This window comes from Pediculus humanus, genomic scaffold (assembly GCF_000006295.1).
Source record: "Pediculus humanus corporis 1103172107458 genomic scaffold, whole genome shotgun sequence".
NCBI lineage: Eukaryota > Metazoa > Arthropoda > Insecta > Psocodea > Pediculidae > Pediculus > Pediculus humanus.
This window is the reverse complement of record NW_002987078.1, coordinates 399,310-417,070: the sequence shown is the minus strand read 5'-3', so window position 1 is coordinate 417,070 and position 17,761 is coordinate 399,310. Positions and strand designations below refer to the sequence as shown.

At 28.3% G+C, this 17,761-nt stretch overlaps 1 protein-coding gene across 1 annotated transcript; it reads right to left on the bottom strand.

Moving 5' to 3' along the window:
* Positions 1 to 16,799: 16,799 nt before the first annotated feature.
* Phum_PHUM112060 (uncharacterized protein) lies at positions 16,800 to 17,678 on the bottom strand (the record flags this gene model as incomplete). The annotated part of the gene is made up of 4 exons (XM_002424082.1): positions 16,800 to 16,829; positions 16,953 to 16,997; positions 17,466 to 17,514; positions 17,599 to 17,678. The coding sequence occupies 4 exons, from the start codon at positions 17,676 to 17,678 to the stop codon at positions 16,800 to 16,802; spliced, it is 204 nt and encodes a 67-aa protein (XP_002424127.1).
* Positions 17,679 to 17,761: the final 83 nt, after the last annotated feature.

Genomic DNA, 17,761 nt, shown 5'->3' with positions numbered 1-17,761 from the left:
TGCGAAAATCGTTTTATTATTATTATTACTTCTTCTGTTTTTTTTTTAGTGTCTTCTGCTATATTCACATCCGTAGTAGTCGGTTTATTTTTCCTGATTTTTTTTTTTTACGATATTTTATTAATCGCAATTCATTTATAATCATCGGTTGGAGTCGAGTAGTTGTTTTTTAAAATTACAACTTTCGTTTAATTTATAATAGCAAACAACAACCGTAAATGTGGTTGTTGTTGTTGTTTTCTTAAGGAAAATTTATCATAATTTATTATATCCTATATACTACCTCGGAGCAAGTTTAAAATACAAAAAAAAAAAAAAGGTTGATGGGGAGAATGTAGTGGTAGCAGCAGCTTCTTCTTCTTCTATTGCCACGAAAACTTCGATTTTTATATACTCTTGTTACGACCTCGTTTTGTTTTAATTTATCACCGTCGTAATTATGCGTAGTTACGTTGTTCCTACTACTATTACTATTATTATTATCATTATTATTAATTGTATCAACAAGTAAATGTTTGTCAGCGGTCATGAATGGATGTTGTTGTTGTTGTTTAGGATCATTCGGGGCGTTTAATTTGATTGTTTTGGCTCTGTGAAAAAAAAAAAATTGTTTTCTTTATTTCTTTGACGTCATGTGGTAATTATTATTATTTTTTTTTTCCGGTATCGTTGTGAGAAATTTATCTTCTGCTTTAATTTAAAAGTCTTTGAAACACGCACGCACGCACGCACACGAGAGCAGACTCAAGGCGATTTGTGCGTATTTTTTTTTTTGTGGAGATGAAATATTATCGATTATTGGTTGGAAGACGTCTATATTTTTCCAAAAAAAAAAAAAAAGTTTTTATTTTTTTTTCCTTTTTCCTTTTCCGTAAAACTAAACTCTCTCTTTCTCTCTCTTCTTTTTCTTTTTCATTTTTATTCCTCGGGCTAAAAAATTTTCTTGTAATAGGTTAAATTGTTTTATTCCATTACCGAAATGGAGTTTGAATTTCCGGTTGGGTCTGGAAACAGCCAAAGGAAAAGTAAAACTTTTTTTCTTTTTGCCATTTTTATTCGAATCTCTCTCTCTCTTTTTTTTATATTATATTTATGTATAAATTTTTTTTTTTTTTCCTTTTACAACCAACCTTTCTTTCAATTTTTTTTTTTTTTCGATTTTCCTTAAAATAAAAAAAAAATTTTATTTTATTTTATTTTGGAAAATAAAAATAAAATAAAAAAAGAGAGGGAAATTATCGTAGTTTAATTTTTTTGTAAAGTGGAAGCAGAAACGACGGAAAAGAAAAGAAAAGAATTTTACACCCCCCGCTTCGCTTCCCCCCCCCGTTCGGTGAAATAATTTGCACAGTTTTAAATATTTTGCGCCATTCAATATTAAATGTAATACGAAAAAAAAAAACTTTTTTTTTAAACGGCGTTTGTTTTGTTTGTTCGTTCGTTTGTTTGTTTCTTTGTTTGATTGTTTGTTTATTGTAATTTTTTATTTTTTTTTCTATCATCATTTCGAAATGTTTATAACAATTTTATTTGTGCAAAAAAAAGACTCGATGTAATTTTATTTATTTATTGTTTTTTTTTTTTCTAATTTATCAACGTTCCTTTTCGAACGTGAAATTTTCGAACGAACGTTTGAAGCGTAACGCATCATAATAAAAAATATCGATGATGAAACGTTTTTTTAAAAAAAAAAAAAAAAAGTTTTTACGCGCGTTTTTTTTTCGAGCTGGAAAAGAAAACGAAAAAATGAAAAGAAAAACGATAGTGAGTTTTTGTTTTTAAAAGAATGTTTTTTAAATAAGTTAAACATTGTTTACTTAGGTAATTTTGTAGTCGTGACTTACAAAAGTACACCTCCGAATCTTTTCACTTTTTTTTTTTTTTTCTCCCTCCCGTTTCCGGCCACATTTTCTCTCTTTTTCTCTCTTTCTCCCTTTCAAACTTTTTTTCTTAACGTGGCTCGTTTTCGTCGATTTTTATTTACTGGAATCGTTCAACTTAACCTTTGATGACCTTTCGGGTAAAAAATTTTTGTCGAGTGTTCGACGAAAGGAACGAAATTTTAACGAAGGGTTACTGGAAAAAGAGTTTCCGGATTTTCGCGGTTGGCTTTGTGGAGTTATTAAGTTTTTTCACTTTTGGAAAATTTAATAAATAAATAAATAAATTTGTCAATTTTGATAATAATAATAATAGTAGTAATAATAATAATTTAGTGAGATTAAAAAAAAAAGGAAAAAATTTTAAATGGAATTTTGGAAAATTACGGATGGGAATAGGAAAGGGTGGGAGGATGTAAGCGCGATATATGAAAACATAAGAACAAACGAGGAAATTGAAAACAAAAGAGAGAGAGAGAGAGAGAGAGGTAGAGGAAATGGGGGGAGGGAAGAGAGAGAGAGAAATGGAAAGACTTTTGGGAGAAGGGAAATGTGATTCTTAAATTTTACTGATGCGTTCGTGAAAGCTGAACGATTCCATTTTATTCCTTAGGGTCACATTTACATGCTGACGTCATTTTTTTTTCTTTTACGGTTTTTTTGTTTGTTTTGAATAAATTTCGTACCTGATTTTCCATTTTCTTCTTCTTCTTTTTCTTATTCTTTTCCATTTTCTTTTATTTTCGTTTGTTTTAAAGTACACAAGTGCCGAATTGAATTTTGAGAATTAAAAAAAAAAAAAAAAATACGACTGGAAAAAATTTGAAATAATTTTTCACTTTCTCCAGTCGGAGACACACACACGCATCAGTTTCGTGGAAAAAATTTTCCAAAAATTTTTTTTTTTTCTTCCAGCTTGTTTCGCATTTTTTTTTTTTTTATACTGACGTCGTTAACGTCGTTAAAATGTCGTGGGAACTTTAAAAAAAAAATTTTTTTACATATCAACATCTTACGACCTTTAAACTCGAAAACTTTAACTACTACGTTCTTCTAACTACTTACACGTCTTTTTTTTTTTTTTTTTACAATTGACTTTTTTACTCCAGTTAATTTAGTTACTGTAACGTAGCAGAAGACGTGTTTTTTTATTATACGACTCGTCTCGTTTTTAAAAACGGAAACAAAAAGAAAAGAAAAAAAGAAAATTTTTTTTCCCCTCCCCCCGCTTTTGTCATTATCGTACATCCGATAAATATTTTATTGTTATTGTCGCGACTATAAAAATAAAGTTTTTTAGAAAAAAAAAAAAAAATACTTTTCAACAACGTAAAACAAACACGTCATAAAATCCCTGCGTTTGTTTTGTTTGTTTTCTCTCTCTCTCTTTTTTTTTTTTTTTCATCGACGGAAATATCACACACGAGGTAAATTATAAAATGTCAATTGTAAAAATTTTTTTTTTTTTTTTGTTAATGCGAAAGGTAGAGAAAATTTGTCGCAACTTTATTACTTTATCCTTTAAAAAAAAAATTTTTACGCCTTTTGGAGTGCGTGTGCGTGTGTAGGTGTGTGTGACTGTGTGTGAATATCGAATTTCATTTAACCTTTTCATCGAACGTGTGCGTGCGTGCATGCGTGCGCGCTGTGGCCAGTAAAGGACGGTTTACCTTGGGCTACGAAAAAACGTGTAAACAAATAAAGTAATGGGTAATGGTAATTATCCTTGTTGTTTGTGTTGTTTGTTGTTTGTTGTTGTTTTTCTCACGCAGAGTGAATTGTAACCTGATTTTGATCGTTTGACGTGTTGATCGTTCTTTCAATCGAACCTGATTAACGTATCGAATTTTAAAAACTTTTGACAGATGTTAAAGATGTTTACGATAACGACTAAATCATTCATCGAAAATAACAATAATAACAATAATAATAATAATAATAATAATAATAATAATAATAATAATAATAATAATTTGGTAAGTTAAGTAAGGCGCGAAAAATCTGTTGGAAAAAAATTGTTTGGGGATTTTGTTTGGGGATTCAAATTCATGAATTTTTTTTCCAGTCGATAAAAAAGCGTCTCGCACATCCCTTTCGATTATTATTTTTTCGATCACGTGACATTCGATTGGTTGTTTTTCCATAATCGGAAAAGCGTTTGGACGCCTTATTATAGTAAGCAAAGGGAACACACTCTAGGATAGATTATAAAATGAAAACAATCGAAGAGTTTGATGGCGTTTTTTTTTTTTTTTTAACATTTTGGCGACAAAATTCCCTCGAAGAAAATTTAAAAAGAGTTTTAAAAATGGAGAGTAATAAAGAAAGCGGGCGGGATTTGTTTTTTTAAAAATCTGTTTAATTACGCCTACGAGGTGTTTTTTCTTCTTCTTCTTGTTCTTCCTTAAAATTTTCGGCATGTAAAGTGGGCGGTCGAGTATTAACGTGGCAGGTGCAACTATTTCCACGTTTTTTAATTTGATTGATTGCATTCAAAAATTTAATAATAATAAAGAAAAAAGGAAGTTTGAATGTTTAAATATTTCGATTTTTAATTAATAATAATAGTGAAGATGATCGTGATGATGATCATGATGATGAAATGATGATGAAATGATTTGCCGCTGGAAAAATTTTCACTGGAATAATTTTTTTTTTTTTTTGTAGGGTCTCGTCTGGAAATTATCCCTTCCGAAAGGGATTCCGAAAAAAATTTTTCTCCACGAGTTTGTTTCTTATCTTTTTCGTTTTATCTTTGAAAATGTTGTTTTTTCGGATTGTTTTTTATAGTTTTTAAGTAATAACCAATCGAATTCATCTTGCCGTCCGTGACATTATTATTTTCACGTGTAACAACAACAACAACAACAACAACAACGACAAACAACAATCGTTTTCCAGTTTTTCTCGTTATTTAAAATAATTTAATAATTTTAATTAATTATGAATAAATGAATGAAATAAATTCCAGTTTTTTTTTTCATTTATTATTTATTTTATATAAATAAATAAATAAGTTGAGGTGTCGATGACGATGACGATGATGATAATGATGAAGATAATGATGATGATGATGATCGACGGTGAAACGTTTAAAAAAAACGAAAAATGCTTTCGTTATACGACGATGTTTATTATTATTATTTTTATTATTATTGTCATCACCACAGTTTGTGTGAATTTTTTTTTTTTTTTTTGAATATCATCATTATTATTATTATATATTTTACAATGGAATTAAAATGATGGCATAACATTCTGGAATGAATATATAGGAGAAATTATTTGTTTGTTCGGTTTGAATCTATTGTCACGGGCATTGTCCGAGTTGTGATGTGTGATGCATTGCTTGAAATTCAATGAACGCTGGATGCTGGATGCTGGACGTTGGACGCTGGACGCCCCGGTGTCAAAACAAATAAATGGAAAATTTTTTTTTTTCTGCGGGAGGAAAACTTCATGTTTGTGTTGTTTTTTTGTTTGTCGATTTGATTTTTTGCGATTTTTTTTTTTTTTTTTGTATTTATGAAATCATAACAATTAATACTGTTTATTATTATTATTATTATTTGTTTTATCGTTTTCGAATTAAAATCGGGATAAAATTTTTTAACTCGTTTGTTTTTCGTCTGGAATTTTCTCCTGCTGGAACGAATCCGTTTGTGGAATTCGATTTTGAAAACTCGATTGAAAATTTTTTATTTTTTTTTTCTCTCTCTCTCTCTCGAATAATTTTTAAATTGTGATATATTTCATATCTATCCTTGGTTGGTTTGAACTTGTTTGTTGCGATTGTTGTTGTTGTCGTTTGTTGTGAAAAAAAAAAAAATTCCAGTCATCGCGTTTGATTTTAGCAATGACCTCTTTCGCAACACAAAAAAAAAAAAAAAAAATTTATTTACATGAAACTTCTATTGTCACGTACTCTTTTCCTTTTTTTTTTTTTCTTCTTTTTCTCCAGAGCAACAACAACAACAACAACAACAACAATAACAACTTCTCTGGAAATAATTAACTAAATTGCCGGATTTTTTCGTTTTTTTTTTTTAATTTATTTCTTTTTTTTTTGTCTGAAGCTTAACTGCGAAATTTAGTTCATTGCAACAAAAAGTTTTCTTTTTTATTATTATTATTATTATTATTATTATTTCCAAAAGAAAAGGCAATAATAATGATGATAATGATGATGACGATGATAATAATAGTAATGATAATAAATTACACTCGAAAATGAAATTCGTAACATGATGGCAATTAGCCCAGTTTTTCCAGTTTCTTTTTTTTTTTTTGCTTTTTCTTTTTTTTTTTTCCTTCCCTTTTTCTCCGCAGGAAAAGTTAACTAAATTTTAATTTAATTTGATTTATTTGTTTAATAATAATAATAATAATAATAATAATGATAATAAATTTAATATAAAAATGGGTATAAGGTTTTTGTAGCCTCGAGGTACGAAAAAAAAAAACAAACAATGGTTTGTCGCAAATTTAAGTTGGTCGTAAAACGGAAAGAGACTGAAAAAGGAGGAGGCAGGATGATGACACCACTCGGGTCTTCTACCGAAGGGGAGGGTAGGGAGTACCGCGTACATTTAAATGGAACAATTTCCGGTACCGTTAAAAACCGTTTTTACCAAATAGTAACCGTTCGAATTAAAAGAAAACTAAATGAACTTGTAAAAAAAAAAAAAACATAGTGAAAGACGTATAAAATAAATGAATAATAATAATAATAATAATAACAAAAATTTTGCATGAAGTGGACTTGACCTTTTGACATCAAAAAAAAAAAAAAAAAATTTGAAAAGAAAAAATAAAAAAATAAACATGAAAGTCAAAGTCATGTTTTTTCATCGTTGGTATAAAATTGAGACTAATATATAATATACATTTTTTTTATTTTATTTTATTTTGGTTCACCGCGTAAGGTGCGTGCGTGAGTGCGTGCGTGATGTATGCGTGAGTGTATATATTGTTCTCAAGTTCGACTTTTAAACAAACCGAGAGTTTAAAAAAATAATAATAATAATGATGAAATTTGCGGATCTCGTGTCTCCGCGGCGTGTCGTCACGTCTTACATTTTTTTCGAATTTTTTTTTTCGGGTTCCAGGCGACCGACTTTTTTTTTGGAGAAAAAAAATTATAAAACGGTTTCGCCATTTTTGAAAGAAAATTAAAATAATAATAATAATAATGATAATTGTTTCGTCGCTTTGTAAAAAAAAAGAAAAACAAAAAAAAAAATTTTCTTTTTCCTTCCGTTATTAATTAAACGCTGCTATATTACAAACTACCACAATAATAATAATAATAATAATAATAATAATAATAATGATGTTGATGGTAAATATTATTATTATCATCACCATCATTATTTATTTATCCAAAAATTAATTATTATCAGGTTTTAATTTTCATTGTTTTAATTATAACCGAGGCAAAGGCAACGTGAAACGAATCCGGTCGGGGTGAAAGAGTGAAATGAGGAAACAGGGAGAAAAGAGTAGTAAGGAGGAACGGGAAAAAGAGGGAGATATAAGCGAAGACGAAATAAAGTAAAAAATAATAATAATAATAACAACCGGGAGTAAAAGAGAATGAGAAAAAAATTAAAAGGATGGTGGAAAAAAAAAGGTGGTACGGAAAGGAAACGTGAGAGTTTGTAAAAAAAAAAAAACGGGAGAAGGGGGAGGGGCTGGAAAGGATGGGCTACCGGCACGCACCACCCTTAACTCTTACTCCCGCTTCCGAAAAATGGGGGGGGAAGGGAGAGAATATTACGTAAAATTTTAATTATGAAATAATTATAACGTTTTTTATTTTATTTTTTTAAACATTGTATAGGATTAGTTTGAAGTAAAAGAGAGAAAATCTAAAATAATTTTATCGAATTACTTAAAATAATCACAAAAAGGTTTTTTTTTTTTTTTAAATCAAAAAAAAAAAAAACTTTTTGTTGTTGTTGTGTTTGTTTGTATTAGATTTCGATTTTAATACATTTCTTTTTTTTTGTTTGTTTGTTCCAGATTTCCCTTTAAGCGAATATTATTATTATTTTTATTATAAATTTATTATTTTTAAACGAAAAATAATAGAAAAGGAAAAAAAAAACGAAAAAAAAAAAATTAATTAATTTATATATATATCGATTTTATCGATTTTTTTCTTTTTTTTTACCGATGTTTTTAATTGTTTCGCTTTTTTTTTTTTTAAGTTAATTAAACCTTTGAATTTTTCCTTTTTTTGTCTCTCTCTCTCTCTCTTTCTTTCTCCCTCTCCGAATGCCAATAAATTGTTCGATGGAGTGAAATTAAAAGTTTGATGAAAGAGACAAGAAAATGAACTTAAAAAGTGGTATAGAAAAGCTAAAAAAAATAAGAAAAAAATAATGATGATTACGACGTTTTTTTTAATGCGTACCTGGTGCAAGAAAGAAGAGAGAGAGGGAGGGGGGAGCGACGGGAAAATTCTTTTGGTATTTTTCGTGTTGCAAATTTTTTTCTTTTCCACTCTCCCCCATTGGTTGTGTTTTTTCAAATATTCACAAACAATACTTTTGTTCGTGAGAATTTCCAATGAAAAAAAGAAAAGAAAAGGAGGGAAAGCTTTTTAATAATTTTCAGGTTGTGAAACATTTGAAACAAAAAAAAAAAAAAACGGAATAAAAAATTAAATAAAAAAAAAAAAAAAAGAGAAAAAGATGAAAACGAATGAATGCAAACTACATTTATTTTTTAATGGTTCCCTAATTACAATTTCAAAAAATTAGGTCACATTTAAATATTCTGGAAAGAGAGAAAAGAGAGAAAGAGAGAGAAGGGAAGAAAGGGAGAAAGAAAAAAAAAAAATTCTGGAGAAAGAGAAAGAGGGAAAGGGAAAGAGAGAGAGAGAGAGAGAGAAAGAAGAAAAGAAATTCAAGAATGAAATTTTTATTATTTTTATTTTTTTAAATAATCGTCTTTCTCTCTCTCTCTCTTCCTTCCTTCCTCTATCTCTCTCTCTTCCTTCCTTCCTCTCTCTCTCTCTCTCAAGAGGATTAACAACTTGTTAAACGTTAAAATTTTCATTTTTTTTTTTTTTTTTTTTTTATACAAACACATTCACGAAAAGCAAAAAAAAACAGAAAATTAAAATAATTTGCTGCGATTCACGGAGTTAAGTGATTAAAAAAAAAAAATGGCCGACACCTGTCGATGCAACGATTAAATTTCCTGCCACGTTTAAATATCATCATCATCATCATCATCATCATCATCATCATCATCATCATCATCATCATCGTCGTCGTCGTAGTCGCAGTCGTAGTCGTCTGCTCCGTGATTATTAATTTTTTTTTTTTTTTTTGCTAATGAGAGAAAAAATTTTTTTTTTTTTTTCTGTTAAGCAAGTCATGAAAACCCAGAAGGATTCCTTTGATTTCGACCTTTGCTGATTAATGATTGCGTTAATTTGAACGATAATTGGCTAATTAATCAATCAAAAAAAAAAATTTTTTACTTTTTACGACGACGACGAGGACGTGCGTGCGTGCGCGTGCGTTTGTACGTTTGATTGAAAATTAAAAAGAAAATAAAATTATTATTTTTTTTTTTTTGTTCTAATGCCCCGAAAAAAAGTGACGATAATTAGAATGACGCGAGAAAAAAATTAATAACAAATAAATGAAAAATAAATTGTTTGTTTGTTTGTTTGCTTTTCGATCGTTTGCATCGACCGAAAAATTTTTTTATAATTTTGTCGAAACATTTATAAGCGGCTGGAGATTCGTGTTATTCGTTTGTCGTTTTTTCTAATATTAAATTTATACTTGGAAAATGAAAAAATAAAAAAAAGCTGACAAAAATTTTGAGAAAAGTTTTTTTTAAAAAAAAAAAAAAAAAAAAAAAAACATGAAGTGTAGACGTGAAAAAAAAGAAAGAGAGAGAGAAGGGGGAGGACAGAAGAGAGAGAAAGAGAGAGACAGAGAAAAGAAACCAAATTCAATTTTCTGGAAAAAAGAAAAAAAAAAAGTTTATTTGTCAAAAGTAACAACTTGAAAAATTTTTTTGCAAAGCTTCTTTTTTTTCATTGTTTTGCGCCCTTGAGTATTTCATCTATTTATTTTTTAAAATTTAATTTACCAAAAAACGTTAAAAGCAGAAGAAGAAGAATAAGAAGCTGGAAAAGCTGGAAAAACTGGAACACACATACACTCACACGAGCAAGTTGAAAACCGTGTTAGTAACATTGTAAAAAAAACCAACGTTTTTCTTTTTGTTAACGTAAAAAAAAAAGTTTTCCAGTATGCGAAATTATCATCATCATCATTATCATCGTCATCACTATCATCATTATCATCATCATCATTATCATCATCATCATTAACTGCTTAAAATTCTGTGAGGTTTTATAAGGAAAAAAAAAAAAAATTCGGTTAAATCTAATAAATTTTTTTCTTCCATTCCAAAGTAAAAAAAAAGAAAAAGAAAAACTGGAGAATTCGATTAAAAATTTAAATTGACGACGATTTTTTTTTTTTTATCTTGCTGGAACTGGAATTTATTTTTAATTTTTGACAAAAAAAAACCGTTCGATTACTCTCGGAAAAGAATTTTTAAATTCGATACAATATATATATATATAAAATACTCCGTCTGGAGAAAAATAAATTAAAATAAAATAAAAAATTTTTATTACAATTTCCAGTAAAAAATAAAAAATTATCATCAGACAAATTGTAATTTTATCCGCGACGTAATTTTTTTTTTTTTCCAGACGAAATTTCTCCAAAATTTATATTTATATAATATATATATTTAAAAATGATAAAAATAAAAAAAACCTGATATATTAAGGAAGGAAGGAAGGAAGGAAGGAAGGAAGTAAAACGTCATTTGAAACGTCTGGAAATTTAATTAAGATTTGTCGCCATTTTTTATTTTAAACAATGAAAATACGCAAATAAATAACGAATGGAAAATTTAAGAAAAGAAACCTCATTTCCGGTTATTGTAATACACAGCGTAGACGACTAGTCTGACGCGACAATTAAAGAAAAAATAAGAAAAACGTTACGCTATAATTTTATAGTCGTAGACGTACGAATGAAAATATAGCAAGTCCTGGACGATTTATTTGCCCCGTTATCAACATTTTTTTTATCAATTAAACCAGTTAAATCGAATCGTGAATAGTCAGAGAGAGAGAGAGAGTTATTCGAGTGGAATAAAATTTATAAACGAACGATTTGCTATAATATTTCTATATATTTATTATCATCATCATATTATTGCTATATTATTTGGTACCTTCCGGAATAATTTTTAATTAATTTTCTTTACGGAGTTTCGAATTTTTTTTTTTCACCCTTTTCCTCCCCTTCTTCCTCTTTCTCCCCTTTCACCCCGTTACGTGTAGCTATTTATAGTGCGACGAAATTTAATTTTTCGATTCGGAAAAGAATTATTCACGTACAGTATCATTAACATTATTATTATTAGTGTTACGATTATCACGTAAAATGTTTGAGACAAAAGAACGTCAAATTGTTGATTTCACGGTTGAAAAAATTTGTCAGGTACGCGCATGCGCACGCACACACACACACGTACAGATAAGTAGTTAGATAAAAAAAAAAAGAGGAAAAAAAAGGAGGAAAAAAAAGGAGGAAAAAGGTTGAAAAATGAACGGGAATTATTTATCCATTTACGGTGTAATTTTTTCTAGTGACACGTTCACTCACGCTTTTATATATACTCACTCGACCACCAAAGATTGTGTGAACTATTTTAAAAATGTTTTTTTTTCTTTCTCTCTTCTCTCTCTCTGTCTATCAACTACGATTTCCTAATGCTTCTCTCCTTCTCTCTCTCTCTCTCTCTCCCAGTTTTTTTAGTTCGTTTTGATAAATGTTTTTCGAAGAGTGAGATTATCAAGTAAATCAAAGCGGAACTAAATCTCCGAGTCTACGAACGACGAAGGTGGTCGAGGACGACGACAAAGGTCAGTTACGTGTTAACTACATTTCATTACTTTCGTAGTGGAAAATGACGATAATGATGATGATGATGATGATGATAATAAAACGATTTTATTTTTTTTTATTTTTTTCTTTTGTGACAAATTGTAGTCTGCTTTTTTTTTTTATATCGTTTTTTATTTATTTATTTATTTTTCATCAACACAAAGGAAGGTAAATGACGACAAGCATGAAATTATTATTATTATTATTATTTCTCTTAATTATTATTATTACCTTTTTTTTGCTTTTTGCCTTCTTTTTTTTATTACGTATGACGTCATCATTACAAAAAGTAATAATAATAATAATAAATTGCAATTTTATTTATAAATTTTTTTTGTTTTTGTTTTTGTTTTCGTTTCGTGGGAAAGTTTTGTTGTTGTTGTTGTTGTTTTCGTTGTTTCCCTTTTAAAAAAAAAAAAAAAAATTTTCTTCTGCTAGTATGATTTTGCTGAATAAAGAAAATCGATTCCTTTACGATACCATTATATCATTTTTTTTACCCTTTTTATTTTTTTTTATTTTTTATTCGGTTTGTTTGTTTGTTCGATAATTTTTTTTTTCTTTCTTTTTTTCCTCTTCGCTCACCTTCCTGTTCTTTCCCCCATTCTCCCCCCCCCCACACCCACACCCATCCCCTTTTCGCAATCGTTTTTTTTTTTTTTTTATCATTTTTCGAAGTAATATTATTTCGTTTCGATTTTTTTTTCTTTTTCGGTTCTCCCTCCAAAAACGAAACAAAAAAAAAATTCGAAAGAGTAATAAATAAATAATTGGTTGTAATTTTTTTAAAAATTAACGAGTTGAAAAAAGTCACGCGGCCATTTTTCCTTTTTTTTTTTATTGTTTTCATTGTGCAACGTAAAAAAAAAAAACTATAAAATTATTCTTGCTACTATATAAATTATAGAGCGTCGTGTGAGTGATTAATTAATTTTTATTTATTTTTTTTTTGTATTTGCGTATTGTAGTAGTACCAACCTTTAAAAAAAAGCAGAAAAATTAAATTTATTGTGAGTTTCGCTTTCTCCACTCCGTTCGACAATAAATTTTTAATTGGACTATAAAAAAAAATGTAGTTTTATTTAAAAAAAGTGTTTTAACGCTATAAAAAAAGGGAAAAAAAATTCATCGATAAATAAAGGAGGAGAAGAAGGAGAGTGGGGGAGAAATAATAATAATAATAAAAAATAAATAAATAAATAACGAAAACGCGAAAGTGAAAAAAAAATTTTATTTTTGCAACTTTTACAAAAACTCGCGTTGGGAATTTTGTTTTCTAAGGCAAAACAATAACAAGAACAACAACAACGAAAAAAAAAAAAATGAGGAAAGTCGTGAATAAGAAAACAAGAAAGAAAATGGAGTGAGGGAGGGAGGGGTAAAGAGAGAGAAAGAAAGAGAAATAGGAAAAAAGCGATAATATTATTTAATAACAAAAAGAAAAAGTAGTTGAAGCGAGAGAAGATACGATAAAAAGCTCAAGATTGAAAAAAAACTTAATTAACCGAAAAAATATTGTAAAAAAACGTCGGGAAAAGGGTGGGGAGATGAGAGGGCGGGGGCTGGAAGAAAAAAAGAGGAAGTGAAAAAAAAAAATAAAAAAAATATTTTAGGCAGTCGAAAAGAAAAATGAAAAGATGGAGGAGAAGGTAAAAAAAAATAAAAAACGTTTGGAAAAGATAAAAAAAGAGAGAGAGAGAGAGAGAGAGAGAGAGAGAGAGAGAGAAAGACGAATTTTTTTTTCTTTTTTTTTCTTTCGGGAAAATTTTTTTTTTTTTGGAAACGCATAAATAATTTTTTTTTTTTTGTCGTGCGTATAAAAATAAAACGACAAACGTATATATAAATGCATGTGTGTATAAAACTGGAGAAAGTGACGCCCTTTGTTAAGACGCCCCACGTGACGCCAAAAAAGGGCGATGGACTCTCACGTTCGCGTATATATTTTGACTACTATTTAAAATGGGGACGAAAAATAAAAAAAATAAAAAATGCGTGCGTGTGTGCGCGTTTTGTTTGTCTGGCGACAATTTTTCCCCCTGTCTTTCCTAGAGTTTTTCGTCATCGTTTTATTAGGGGAAAGGAAATTAACTATTTTGTTGTCGTTGTCATCCCCAAGAGAAATGTATTTACTCCTTTTAATCACGTTTAATCCCCCCTCCCATTGGGAATATCCCATTGAAACTGAGTCGGAGAAGGGAAGTGTCGGTTTAAGTACCCTTTGTAACTATAGCAGTCCAACATGAAGGAGAGGAAGAAAGGGCAATACGAATGATTAGAAAATCGTACCTTAGTACTTAGATCAAAAATCAATCAATCACCATAACCGTTAGCATAACCGTTTCAATGAATTCTTTAAGGACGTGACGTCACGAAGGTTACGTATGCTTTTCTTATATTAGTTTGCCGCGCAGATGTCATTTATCATCATCATCATCATCATCCATCCGTTTCCTGTTTCCTGTCCTTATATCGACTAAAAATGCCTTTTTGTATTTTTATATCACCTCCGATCGTTTGCTCTAATAATAAATAAATAAAAAAAAAGACGCGGTCAGAGAGAGATCTATCATTTCAAAATAATAATAAAATTTATTTTTTCTTTTTTTTTTTATTACAGGTAAGAATTATTACTATCGTCACGAAAAATTACGTAAGTAAGTAAATTTACATAAAGTCGAACGGACACCACGTACCACACTAAATAATGAGCAACTTTGATTTATTTATTTTTTAAACAAATTTTTTGTCAAAAATGCAAAAAGGTTAATAAGACATTACTATTATTATTATTTTTATTAAAAATTTAAAAAAAAAGAAATATGACGGAATCGAGTTAAAAAATTAAAGTCGTAAAAAAAAAAAAAAAAAAAAAAGTTTTTTAAAAAAAAAAAGTATCCGCCATTTTATAAAAAAATAAATTTGGGTGATTGTGCCGTCGCCACCACTGCCACCGCTACCCCCACCGCCGCCACTGCACCGCCTTTAAAAACTCGAAACTTTTTTTTTATTTATATTATTAAGTTTTTCCTTATTTATTTTTATTATTATTATTTTTTTTTTGTTGTTTTTGTTGTTGTTGCTGTTCTTCTTCTTATTCTTCTTCCACGTTCACTTTATTAAATTGGTCGGGTTAGACGAAATGGTGGCAAAAGAAAAAAAGAAAAAAAAATAATAATAATAGTAATTTTTTTTTCTTTTTAAGTAATAAGTGAGAAGGAAAGAAAAAGAGAAGAGTGGGAAAAGAGAGTAATAAAAAAGGGGAGGAAAGGGGGACGCGGAGGGGATTTATGTTGTTATACCATCTTTTTTTTTTTTTTTTTTGAGTTAAAACTTTGAGGTCGTATGCAAATTTTTTTTTTTTTTAGTAATTTAAAAAATAAATAAATTACGTTGCGAAAAAAAAAATAACTTTAATGTATTTAAACACTCGGCGCCGTATCCAGAATTTTATTTATTTATTAATATATATTTACTTGTATGCTTTTTTTAATAAAAAAAAAAAAATCGAGAAACCGGATGTTAATTCTTTAATATTTCGAAAAAAAAAAAATTTCAAAATTAAAATTTTATACGGTGCACGATAATCTTAAAAAGAAAAAAAAAAAGTAAAAGAAATAAGGGGGGAAAGCTAAAAGAAATTTTTTTTTTTTTTTATAAAGTTGTCACCGTGGGAACGATAAAATTTTTTTCTTGATCCGGAAAACTTATATTTCTCTCTCTCTCTCCCTCTCCCAACGTTTTCACATTCGCGACATTAGCTCAAATTGAAAAAAAAACCGTGGTGGTGGTGGTGGTAGTGGTAGTGGTGGTAATGGTGGCATTTGGAAAGTGGATAAAAGTAAAACGGAAGTGAAAGAAAACGGGATAGTCGGGAGGGAAAAAGAAAGAAAAGAAAAGAGCGCCAAATAAATTTTTTTTTTTCTTTCACTTTCTTCCACGTCGTGACTACTTTTTCCTTCCCACTCCCCACCACTTCCCTTCCCTCCCCTACTCATTTTCATTTAAAATATGCGCGAAAAAAAAAAAAAAATAGAAAAAAAATTAATTCGTTAACGGCTCGAGTTTAATTAATGTATAAATATTTATTAAAAAATAATTGACTATAATTAAAGTCGTAAAGCCGTAGTTTGACGTTACGTAATATTAAAAATGATGATGATAATAATAATAATAATAATAATAATTTATGGTTTCCTTAAAAATATATATATATATATATATATATATATATATATATATATATATATATATATATATATATATATATATATATATGTATATATAAATATAAATAAAAACAAACAGTAAAATTTTATAGGTTTTGAATAATTAAATGGAAATCCTTTGAATGAGATAAAAAAAAAAAAAAATTTATTATTTATAGCAAATTAATGCAACAGATTTTTTAATTCAAAAAACAAAATTTTTTTTGCTTTGGGTAATTTTTCCCGGAGCAAAAATTTTTAAATAATAAAAAAAAAACTAAAAAATTTCGTTTTTAAAAAGTTTTCTTCCTCTCTCTCTCCCTCTCTTTCCCCTTTCCGTCTTCCCCGTTTGTATAAAGTTTAAAAAGTTTTTTTTTTTTTAATAATAATAATAATAATAATAATAATAATAATAATAATAATAATAATAATAATAATAATAATAATAATAATAATAATAATAATATTAATAATAATAATAATAATAAAAATAGTCTGAAAAATCTCATTAGTGCAAAAAAACGCATGCGTAAAATGCGTACGATGCGTGAATAAAATTTTCCAATTTTATTCATAAGGTAAAAAAATAAAATTTGATTTCGTATTATTTTTACAGCGTGACGTAGAAAAGAGGAGGGAAGGGGGAAGGGGGACGATGGGGGAGGAAAATTAATTATTATCGTCTGCTATTTATTAAATTGCAAATATAATTAAGGTATCACAAGTCGAAAGACTCCTATCTATATAAAGTAAAAAATTTTTTTTTTTTAAATTGAAGCTGTAATAAAATAAGAACGATCGTGACCATATAAATCGTTAATGAAAAAAAAAAAAAAAAAGCAGAAGACATTTATTTCTCGTACTCGATAAGTCTCTTTGGTATAAGAGAGGCGATGATAATGAAAAGTCTGGAGAAAAAAAAAAATTTAATACCATTTCAATCGTCGAACGTGACTGCGTATACGAATACGAAAAAAAGAGAAAAAAAATTTAATTTAATTTAATTTAATGAAAACGCGCGTTTTCATCGAATGAGTCTTCACGATTTAATTTTTTTTTTTTTTTTTGCGTTTCATATTAAAAAAAAATTTGTGATCGGAGATGGCGAAATAATATTAAAAATTATAATTAAAAAAAAAAAGGAAAAAATTTTTTTTTGTTATCCAGAAAGGTAAAAAAAAATTCAACGAAGAAAAGAAGGGGAAGGGAAGAGGAAGAGGAAGAGGGAGAAGGGAGGAGGAAAGGTGAAAAAGTCGTGAAACAAACTCGAGATTTCACTTAACAACTTTTTCTTTTACCCTCCCCCCGCCTCCCCATAAAATATATAAATTAAACCCAAAGGAAGAATTTCTTAGAGAGAGAGAGAGGAATGGTACGTCTTCATTTTCAAAGTTTTCATATTCTAGAACATTCCAGAATTTCATTCTAGAATAAAAAAAAAATGTTATAATTTACAATGGGGTTTATTATAAAATATCCTTTGGGAAATTGATCGATGTTTAAATTTACGTTGTTACGAACGTACGTTTGTTGTCTGTTGGATCGAACAGGGAAAAAAAAGAAAAGCAGACGACAAAAAAAATTATCATTATTATCAGTGTCGTAATTAAAAATAAATAAAATGATGTGTGTGTGTAAAAGTAAACCAAAATTTCGAGAAAAAAGAAAACTT